We start from the raw sequence: 11,922 nt of genomic DNA on the forward strand, positions 1-11,922 counted from the left end.
TTTATAAAGATAAGTTAGAAAAACAAGGTGTGTATATATGTATGATGAATGTGAAATTAACATTGTAAATGGAAGGATGTGGAGCTTTCATTGTAGTAATTATTAAATAATAAACTTTTCATTGTGATTGAGTTGGACGATAGTAATATTAATTATAGGTCTGGCGTCCTCTTTTCTTTTTTTTTTTTTAACACAATGAAAACTTGTGGAGAAATTAAACAACTTGATTGGTTGAAAGATAAATGAAATGGAGGTCCACTTCCTACTTTATCAAGGACAAATTGTGGTTAGGTAAAGCTTTTAATTAATTAATTAAGTATCAAAGAATACTTGAACATAGAATGGATATATACTATTGGAATAACCCACTTTATTTAGCTTTCCATTTCCTTCTCTTTTTATCTCCCAATAGCTTTTAACCATCACAAGTAACTATATCTAGGCTTCATTCTGTGTGTAGGTCTATTTGGTGTTGTTTTTGGGACTTTTAAAGTAGCTAGGTTTTGGATCATCTTTATTATACATGATAAGACTTTTTAGTATATTAAAAAGTAAAAATAAATTAGGACATAGATCATTAATTTATATAGTTATATCTAAATATATAATTTGTATACTTTACTATAATCATGGGCGGAGCCAAAAAATTTTTTGGGGCAGCATAAAAGTTTTTTAAAATGAGATAAATTTTTTTTAAAAAGATAAGTAAAAAGTGAATGTGGAAATATTAGATTTTATAAATATTTTCATAAATTATACTTTTTTAACTAGCATATATATACTAATTTTTAGAAAATCATATTGTCGAATAATAAATTTAACAAAATTTTTTTTTTTACTATCTAACTAATTTATTAAATATTAAAAGACTAAACAATAAAATTTTATAAATATGTTTTTCTAAAACTATAATATTTTTGGACTATATATACTAATTTGTAAAAAAAAAAAATCAACCCATCAAACAATAGACTTTTGCCAAAAAAAAAATATATAAATCAATTTATAAAATATTAAAGAGCCAAACAAAGATTTTTTTTATATGCATTAATTTGATATATATATATATATAATTTAAAACAAAAACAAAAACAAAAACCAGGGCCATGGCCTCTGCCCCTGAAGTCTGTAACTAATATATGTTAAGGCTTTTAATATTAGTAGTATTATCACATTAATTCATACAAAAGTTTCTTCATGCTAATGGAATATTTTTTTAAAAGTCACGTGTCTTGTGTTTGATAACTAGATTCATATGTCCGATAATTTCATTAAGAGAAATTTGATGTGGAAGTCGAATTACTTGATTTATATGTTCCTTAAGTAATTGGGCACTTTTCTCTTGTTTTGCTTGTTTTTTCAACTGCTTTGACTGATTTTTTATTTCCTCCAATTATGATGCTCTTAATACACAAATCATTTATTTTCAAGTGAGACATCTTTGTTTCACCACAGTATGAAATATTTGTGAATGTAGTAAAAGATTCATCAATATAAAATATTATAATTAATAATTGCATTTCATCGTAAAACTGAAATATGAAGATACTAGAAATGAGAAAGGATGAAAGACAAAAAAGGGATCTAGACAATCTTTGGGGAAGATAAAAATAAAGATTAAAAAAGAAGTATGAATCTATGAGATATATATCCTTTTTGTTCATGGCATCATTTCTTATATACTTATTTTATAAACATAAAAAACCTACCATTAATTAACTGATATAGGGCTGCATATCCTAATTGAGCCCTTACTTAATAATAGTACCACATGGTTATACCATATTACTAATTTACTTATTAGAAAGTTATTCTGATATTGATCATTTTTAATTGGTGAATGTCTGATTAAATTTGTTTAGCTTAAATGATAATGCAGTACATCTCTAATATAAAGGATTTTTTTTCATACAAATCGGCTTATACATTTTTAGGTTGTTTTATTATTTGTTTTTTTTTTTTTTTAATTTAGTATTTTTGTTGGTTGATTGGCAACTTTTAATTCACCTCTATCATGTCCATTATTTTTTCTAATGAACATGATTTATCTACTAATTAAAAAAATTATGTTGATTTTTTTTTCACAATGCCATGAATTTTATGGTAGTTTTTCCAAACACTTACAAACACTACATATATAATATTTCTCTTTATAAGCATAGAAAACAAATATATATATATATATATATATATATATATATATTTCCAAAGAAACTCAAGTCTTGAAATGTTAACTTTTAGGAGACATATTTGTCAACTAAATCTTATGCATGTTAAAAGCAAATGTTTTATTTTTTTTTCTTTCTAAAAACTAAAAACTAACATGACACCATAAAAATATGATACATCAAATCAAATGGGACAACAAGAGAAAGCAATTTATTCCAACCACAACTCTTACCTAATATATGAATGATTGATTTGCAAATTATTCCATCATAGTTTTCTCCAAAAAAAGAAAAAACAAAATATTTGAAAATCAAACATATACATACATATATATATATATATATATATATATATATATATATGGACAGAGATAGAAAAGGAAAGACAAAGAAACCCTTACCATTAAATAACCTCCAAGTCAAACCATCCAAAACTCTCCAAACCCTAACCCTAAACTGTGTTCCACAAACCCTAACCCTAACCCTAATCCAAGCCAAGAAAGAGAAGAGCCAAGCCAAGTCACAAGGAATTAAGAGGAGGACTTAAACAAAGTCTTCAGACAAGCTGTCACTGTTCATCATAAGCACAGCACCTCTGTTTGTGGGGCCTCCACTTGCTCCCACTTCAAACCCTAAACTCTCCTCTTAACCCATCTCTTAACCCTAGTTAATTAGTACCTTAACAACAACACCATCTCCATTATTATTATATCTATTTCATGGACTTCATGCCACCCTCCTCTCTACTCCCTTTCTCTTTGTCCACTGCTCAACCATTTCCCTCTGCATTCCAACCCTCCTCTCTTTTCTCCCCTTAACCTCCTTCTCTTTTATTTTATTTCTCCAATCCAATCCCATAAAAAAAAACAAAAAAACACCAAAGAAAAAGAAACACTCCATCTCTTTTTTTATCCCCCACCCCCATCTTAAATCTTTGTTTTTGTTTTCCATCCTTATTATCACTGTTCTTGGATGTTGTCATGGCGGGCCTGGATCTAAGTACTGCATCTCGCTATGTTCACCAGCTCCACCGCTCTGATCTCCATCTCCAACATCCCAATCCCGAAGAGGACGAAGAAAGCCACGGCCCTCACTTCACCGGAGATCACACCGGTGGTGCTGCTGCCAACGCCGGTGCAGATCATGAAACATCTGGTCAAGGTGGACTTCTTGGTAGTGGTGTTGGTTTTGGTGATATAGTAGCAAGACGTCCTCGTGGCCGTCCACCGGGATCCAAAAACAAACCAAAACCTCCTGTGATCATCACCAGAGAAAGTGCCAACACACTCAGAGCTCACATCTTGGAAGTTGGCAGCGGATGCGATGTTTTCGACTGCGTTGCAACCTATGCTCGTCGCCGGCAACGAGGTGTTTGTATACTCAGTGGTAGTGGCACAGTCACTAATGTCAGTCTCCGACAACCGGCATCGGCAGGAGCTATCGTCACTCTCCATGGTCGATTTGAAATTCTTTCCCTCTCCGGGTCTTTTCTTCCTCCTCCTGCTCCACCCGGTGCTACTAGTCTCACTGTTTTCCTCGCCGGAGGGCAAGGGCAGGTGGTCGGAGGGAGTGTTGTAGGGGCTCTTATAGCTGCAGGGCCAGTCATCGTCATCGCTGCTTCATTCACTAACGTTGCTTATGAGCGGCTTCCACTCGAAGAGGAAGAGGCACCACCTTTACAGATGCAAGCACAAGGCGAGGACGGTGGAGCGAGCAGTGGTGGTGGTGGTGGTGGTAGTGGAGGTGGAGGCTTTCCAGACCCGTCTTCAGGACTACCTTTCTTCAATTTGCCTTTAAACATGCCGCAGATGCCGGTCGATGGGCACGGGTGGCCTGGTGCTGGCTCCGGTGTCCGTCCAGCTTTCTAGCTAACAAAGATCGGTAGCCGGTGACCGGACTTCCTACTGGCCGGTTAACTTCTTATATATATATATATATATATATATATATATATCTCCAACTATCCAAATTAAAAAAAAAAAGGTTAGTTTTGAATGCATCTTTGAGTGATTTCTAGCTCCCATGTGTACAATTAGTTTCTCATTTTCTCATATTTTGTTTCATTTTCATCAGATTGTTGTTAATTTGTAGTATCTTATGGACACACTCTATCTACAGATCCTTTCCCAAAAAGTGATCTTATGGTTTCAGCCTTCTTCTTCTTCTTCTTGCTTCTTCTCCTCCTACAAATTAGATTGATAGGAAATATCTAAATATTAATGATAAGTTTGATTGATGGATGGAGTAGTGTTTGGGAAATGGATATTGGAGATTACCCACGTGTGCATGTCATTGTAATAAAGCCTCCTATCTTTTAGTTTGTCCAAGATGGTTCTTCTTGGGAATAACTCTTTCTCACCCTTTATTTGTGCATCTGAACTCTATCAGATGTTGGAAACTGAACTATCTTTAGATTCTTTTTTTGGAGTTATATTGAAAGCAAAGATGCCAAAATAATTTACCTAGAAAATTTGCTGGCTCTTGCATTCATGCCATGTCTTTCTTTTTGAATCACCTCAATGGACTCATTAATTAACCACTTAATTTCATCCATTTTTAGATGCAAATATTGATCTTAGATGACATGTTTATATATATATATTCCTTGTTTGTTTGATCCACTTTGGGTGTTAGTAATATAGCAATATAGCACATCAAGAAATATCATATCAGTATTTTGGTGTTTGTAGTGTTATGTATTTGAGCTTTTATTGTTGGAATACAAAACATATTTGCATTGGAAACCAGTAATTCATGCAATAATTAATTTAAAATAATGCATCATTTGTTGCTTTTATATATATATATATATATGTTTTTCATGTTCTACTAGCGGTTACTAAATATGCTGTTTGATTCGATCATTAAGGGACAAAATCTAATGTTTATACACCTGGTGAAAGTTAAGTTGGTATTATAAGAAATTGATTAGATTTGTCATGCATTTCTTTATTAGATGATTCTTGATATATAATTAAGTTTAATTTGGTCTTTAAGTTTGGTGTGAAGATCTTCCTTAAATATTATTTTTAATTTGAAATGGAGGTTACTAATTCTTCTATGATTGCTTTAAATTAAATTTGTGTGGTCGTTCTTGTGATTAGTGTATAATTATGTTTAGGAAACAATGTCATGAAATTTTTGTTTTAAAACATGTCAAGTGTTTTATGTGTCATGTTCTACGAAAATTAATTATGTTTGGCTCCAAGTAGAGAAAAGCAAGATCATTTATCATCTCATGTGTTCCTTATCTTCCAATTCAATGTGTAGATGATTAAACTTTGAAACTAAGGATGCATGTCATTCATAAAAAATACTAGTGAAGTTTAAGAACAAATTAACATAAATATGTGTGTTCTTTATTTTCCTCTTGTTATTCGATCAGACAAAATACCTGCAATAATTCTTTTCTAGAGTTTCAACCTCCCTTGTAGAAGTTCTAGTCATAACAAGATAGTAACTTATATATTTGTATTTATATGTCATCTATGTTAAACCTTGTTAGTTTGTATATATATATATATATATATATATATATATATATATATATATATCTGTAGGGTGAGCATTTCTTTTAACCATCATAATATATATATCTTGGACTTCCACTAGTTGAAGCATGATCTCTATATTAAAAATAATATTAACTAGTCTTCTCTTTTTAATATAGTTTTAGGAGTTGAATGGTTTGGTGTCATTATTATTAGTCGACCCTTACAAGTTCATATAGATGGTCATTCTATTTTTAACAATAACTAGTACATAATTTTAGTTTTTTATATGATATCAAGAATTAATGTGTTCTTGTATTGGTATTGCAGACATTAAAAGCTATTTGTCTTAAGTTATAACTATTATATATATATATATATATATATATATATATATATATATATATATATATATATATATATATATATATATATATATATATATATATTCCACATCACTCTTCCCATGTTTTTGGAACAAGCACAAATATTTGATATGTATTTTCATTTATATGATTTTGAAAGTGGCATGTGATGATATATATATATCAATTTAGATTGACATTTTTTTTTTACCAAATTAAACTATATTTGTTTGATAAATTAGCACTCCATGTCCGTTCAAATACTTAATTTTCTATTTGAATTAAACTTTAAATAAACAGGTATAGACACTGAAGAAATAGACAAGGGGAAGAAGAAATTTATAATGATGGAAATATTTTCTCACACTGTGTCTTGATATCAGAATGATTTATATACGAGATGTAAAGCTATGATCATTGACAAAAGCCTAGTTACATAAGATATATATAGATCATGCCATTAAAAATTATCATAGCACAAAGTTTTAATTAACCATTGACAATGATTAATTATTTACTATCTTGATAACAAAAGAGTAGCTAGACTCACCTGCATTGGGATTTAACTATAAAGAAAATGATTTAACAAAGTATAGACGTGCAAGGCAACATTATAATTATACATTTGTGGTTACCCACAACTCTAGGAATGGCAATTGGATTGCATATAAATATTAGCCAAGGTGGTTGGAAATGGCAAGTGGAACTGTGTATTATCATCCTAGGAGTTTCCATTCTAAGTTAGTGGAGAAGTATTTAATTAGAGTTTGTCTCCATATATATATATATATATATATATATTAATGAAAGTGATAAACCACAACATTGATAGAAAATAGAAGAAGAAAATTGAAGACAAAATAACTCCTAGAATTTGAGAGAACCACAAATAATGATTAGATTCTCCCTAAAAAAATAGGGAAAGAGATAAAAACATAAAAAAAGACCGAGTTTTCAAACAATGACTCCTTTTTCTTAATAGTATAGTCATCAGACTCCTTTTTCTTAATAGTTAATATGCTAACTTAAAAAAAATGAATATTTAATAAAATGCATTGATTTGTGTAGAGAATAAGTTTAATTTTCAAGAACGTAGCTTGCATTTTTAGCAAAATTATATCTGTTTGTTTTGGAAACTTTTGTGAAATACAAATTTTTTATTTATATTTTTATAAAATATATTTTATTTTATTTTATAGTTTTACAAAAAACATGTTTGGGGCATATATGTAAAACGTAAATTTTACATATATAAGCGTATAATTCAAATATATATCTTAGTTGCCAGATTTACCTATCGATCCTAGTGAACATAACATTTAGATTAGGAATGGGGATGGGGCGGGGCGGGCGGGGAATGGGATCCCCGTCCCCATCTGATGCGGGACGTATTGAGGAGATGGCATGCGCGTTCATGCGGAAATGGGGACGTCGAGTAATAAGGGTATTTTTGGTAGTCGCGGGCGGTGGAGTTTTTAGGTTACTTGGGCCTAGTCGATGGGAAAGCGGGCCAACAAACACAAGTCACGAGTTTCTTTGTGCAAACTCGTGAGTCATGCATGATTTTGGCCAAATTCCATCGTTTAGGGCCTCAAAACCCTAATTTTGCTATTTTTAGTAATAATTGATTTCGCCATTTCTTTGGCTAGAAATCTCTGATTTGTAAGCCGTTTATGGCGTTAGTCTTTATTTTGTTCACTCTTTTATTTCTTGCCGATATTTGAAAATTTACCAATTTTGGTATATTTTCGAATTATCTCCGTTTTAGGATTATTTTCATATCTTTGATTTTCCTATTTAATGTAAGCCTATGGCAAGAGGAATTCAGTTTTGTAATAGTTATTCTCTTGGGTAATAAAATTTACTCTTTTTTTCCAATTCCTGGCTATCTTTGATCAACGGGTTTTTGAAGGCTTAGTCTTGAGTATTCGTGCGTGAATCAGCGAGTTCGAGTATACATTTGCATCACCATCCCCGTTCTCCACGGGCGGGGGATTCCAGGTAAAATTCCCGTGGGGAAAAATCCTCCCAGCTCACTCCCCGCTGAGGGATCCCCTGCACTGGGGAATCCCCGCCCCAAAACATTAATATAAAAAAATTTTCTATAAATAACTATAATATTTCTATTTTTCTAATGCATTTATGTTACACATGCTAAAAGATGCTATATACAATTGAAAAATAAAAAAATATAATGTATGATGAAATAAAATAAAAAAATTCTCAACCAAAGTACAACATACGTACATTATATATAAAAATAAAAAAATTCACACAAAATATTTCTCCTAACAAGTCATAATATAATGTTTGATGAAACAACAACATTAAGGTACAAATAACATAAAGTTTAAAACTAAATTAAAATTACAAATCCATTAAATAAAATTCATAATGCAAAACTAGCACAATAATTTCATGCTTCCATCAATTTGTTTCTTCTTTGTTCTTTCTCCAAATTATTTATATTGAGAATCCAATTCCACTACCACTAGCATCTTGATATGATAACTCCCCCTTCAATAATAAACAAAATTGTAAATATATAATAAGATTATAAATAACATCAAGATTAAAAGATAAAATTTTTATAAAAATTAAATCATATTTACCTCATCATTCTCATCCTCCTCTTCATCAAATGTAGAACAAATAGCTTGAATTGTTGACCATAAACATGAATCTTCAAAAAAATAAAAGAAATACATAAATAAACAAGCAATCACAAATAACATTAACTTAATAGAAATAAATTCAAGTAATAATATTAATAATACCTTTCAACCAATCTTGTGTGCACATCAACGCCTCTATTGTGTTTGGGTGAAGTCTACTACGATGTGGATTTATGAATCTCCCACTCGTGCTAAAAAGCCGATTCGAAGCCACGGTAGACACGGGAATTGCCAAAAATATCTCTTGCAATTAATTGTAAAGTAGGATACTTCAATGCATTTTTCCACCAACTCAAAATATCAAAATCGGCTTTCATTGGCAATATAGACTCTTCCAAATAATTGTCCAACTCTGACTTCACATTCTTCAATTGACACCCACGAGTAGCAACAAACAATTGATAATTATTGATAAATTCCGCATCATCATCATTGGCCAATAGTTGTGAAGAATTATCCACAAACTCACTTGATTCATTCAAATTTGCTTTAGAAGAATATTCTCCTACCAAATCATAACAAAGAGTTTGAATTTTTTGAATTTCATCTTTTGCTTTATTCTCACCATATATAATGGGAAAATACATTTCCAACAACATCAACTTGAATCTTGGGTCCAAAACAATTGCCACACCCATAATACCATGAATTTTGTTCCAATACTTTTCAAATTTTGACTTCATTCTCAATGCCATTAATTCAATATAGTCAATCCCACAACTAACCCATTTTGCCAAAGCAATGCTAATTTGACAAATCTTAGGAAAATATAGGTTTGCTGTAGGATACTTGGTCCCTGAAAACAATTCGGTCACACTGTGAAATATCTTCAATCTTTCACAAATCTCCTTAGCCTTTTCCCATTCTTCATCTGATGGACAACATGTATAAAGAGATTCTCGTTGTTTCAAGCGTTTGAAAGCATCCTTATAGCCAATGGCAACATTAAGCATCAAAAAAGTTGAATTCCACCTTGTCTTACAATCTAAGACCAACTTTTTAGTGAAATTCATTTTCAATTGGCGCACAATTTCTTCAAACTTCTCAATTCTTTTGGGTGTAGCAACCCAAAATGCAACACTATCACGAATATTTTCAATTGCATCATTAATCACATCTAGCCCATCTTTAACAACCAAATTCAAGATGTGTGCACAACAACGCATATGCAAGTATTTTCCATCCATCCAAAGATTGCTACTTGACAATTTATTCACAATCAAGCTCACAAGCAAATCATTTGTAGAACAATTATCCAAAGTCAATGTAGATAACTTGTTATCTAGATTCCAATCCATCAAACAATTCACAAGTACTTCACACAAAACTGAAGAAGTATGTGGACATGGCACATAAATGAACCTATTTATGATAATCATTTAAAGATAATTAAAGAATGCAATTAACAAAGAACATATTATTTTTGAAATTATAAATGACAATGATTATTACCTTAAAATTTGGTTTCTCAAAATCCACTCATCGTCTATGTAATGTGCAGTGACAGCCATGAATCCACGCCTTTGATTAGAAGTCCACATGTCTGTAGTTATTGCAAATCTACTCTGACTTTGATAAAAAAACTTCATTATTCTTGATTTCTCATGCTCAAAAATCTTCATTATATCACTTCTTAATGTACTTCTAGAAATGGGCTTGAACAATGGTTGAATAGAACTAAGAAAATCTCGAAATCCAACATGCTCCACCATTTTTAGAGGATACTCATGCATGATAATCATTGTAGCCATCTTCTTCCTCGCAAGTTCTTGATCATAAACATAAGTTCCAAGTGACCGCTTGCCACCAACATCGACATTAGATTTCAACAATGATTGTCTTATATCTTGTCCTTTCCTTCGTGGGCATATAGCGTAGTGATCATGTAAATGTTTTGTTCCATTTTTTGTGTCTCCTCCAAGTTTTTTCCCACAATAATTGCATATCGCTTTCCACTTGTCATCAATCTTTTGTCTTTTGTAGTGATTCCATACTTCTGATTTTAACCCTCGTTTGCCACTCAAAATTAATTCTTCATCTTGGGTCTTTTGGCATGTAGAAGGTATTGATCCAACTGTAGTCGAGGCATTTTCTTGAATTTCTTCTCTTGGTGTAGATTGTGTAGCACTATTCATTAGTGACTCATTATTTTGCATGGATTGAGTAGCATTGTCGGCCATTTTTTACCTATCAATTGAAATAAATAACATATTAATTCAAGGTTTGCATAATTAAAAGTGTTATAATATTTTTTAGCTAAACAAACAAATGGACATGAATTAAACAAACAAAAGTGTTATAACTAAATGAGGATATATTTATTTGTTTAAAGACAACATCAGTTCTGCTATGACTTAATATCACCATACTATGTCCTATACAACCCAAGAGCAGGGCATTCATCTGGTCTAAACAATTTATCGAACAACATCATCTCTAATCTCATAGGAAAATAAGAAAGCAGCCAATCAGCATATGCCCAGCAGGTCCAACTCCAAAGGTTGTTTTTTAATTAATTCCAATCATAAGTATTGGTTGGAATGTTTACCAAGTTATGTTTTTTCTTCTTACAATGATTATATTTGAGACTACATAAAATGACCATTCAATGAATACCAAAATAGAGAAAGGAGAACTACACCTCTTCTCACGAGTGGACTCTTGCAAGTGACCTTGCTTTGGCCTCCCTTCCGACCAATCGCAACAACTAATCTCACACTTAATACCTGCATCAACACAATCAATATAAAACCGACAAACAAAAGCCATGACTTAAAACACTGAACACATCACCTCTCTTGAGAATACCTTTCTTGAGATGGAATCCAATGGCAATGGCGTCTTCGATCGTGGTTGGGATGAAGCCAAGTTTGGGCTACTACAGAGTAGCAGAGGTCCTCAGATCGAGACAACAGCAGCTGCAGCCGCAGCGGCAGGGAACCCGAAGAATGGCGGTGCTGGTGCGAGCCCAAGGAATGATAAACCCCTAGATCCGCAAGGATGAGGCCAAGGTCGTCGATTCCGTCCTCGTCTCCGACCTCTCTAAGCCTTAGCCTCTCACTGCGTATTGCGGTTTGGATAATTGGATTGCTGGATTCTACTGGGCCCTGGGGATAATGTTGGGCCTTTTGATTTTTTAGGGCTTTTAATGAATTGAGCTATATTAATTTATTATGCTGTTATTGTTTCTTATGACTATCACTTGAATTACACTTTTATTTTG

The 11,922-nt window shown here is 32.0% G+C and overlaps 1 protein-coding gene across 1 annotated transcript; it reads left to right on the plus strand.

The window, feature by feature from the left end:
- Window positions 1-3,102: 3,102 nt before the first annotated feature.
- Window positions 3,103-4,741, plus strand: LOC120272442 (AT-hook motif nuclear-localized protein 23-like). The gene has a single exon (XM_039279264.1). It carries the CDS (start codon window positions 3,149-3,151, stop codon window positions 4,034-4,036), a length of 888 nt encoding a protein of 295 aa, XP_039135198.1. The 5' UTR covers window positions 3,103-3,148; the 3' UTR covers window positions 4,037-4,741.
- The last annotated feature ends 7,181 nt before the right edge of the window (window positions 4,742-11,922 follow it).

Source organism: Dioscorea cayenensis, chromosome 11, assembly GCF_009730915.1.
Source record: "Dioscorea cayenensis subsp. rotundata cultivar TDr96_F1 chromosome 11, TDr96_F1_v2_PseudoChromosome.rev07_lg8_w22 25.fasta, whole genome shotgun sequence".
Classification (NCBI taxonomy): Eukaryota; Viridiplantae; Streptophyta; class Magnoliopsida; order Dioscoreales; family Dioscoreaceae; genus Dioscorea; species Dioscorea cayenensis.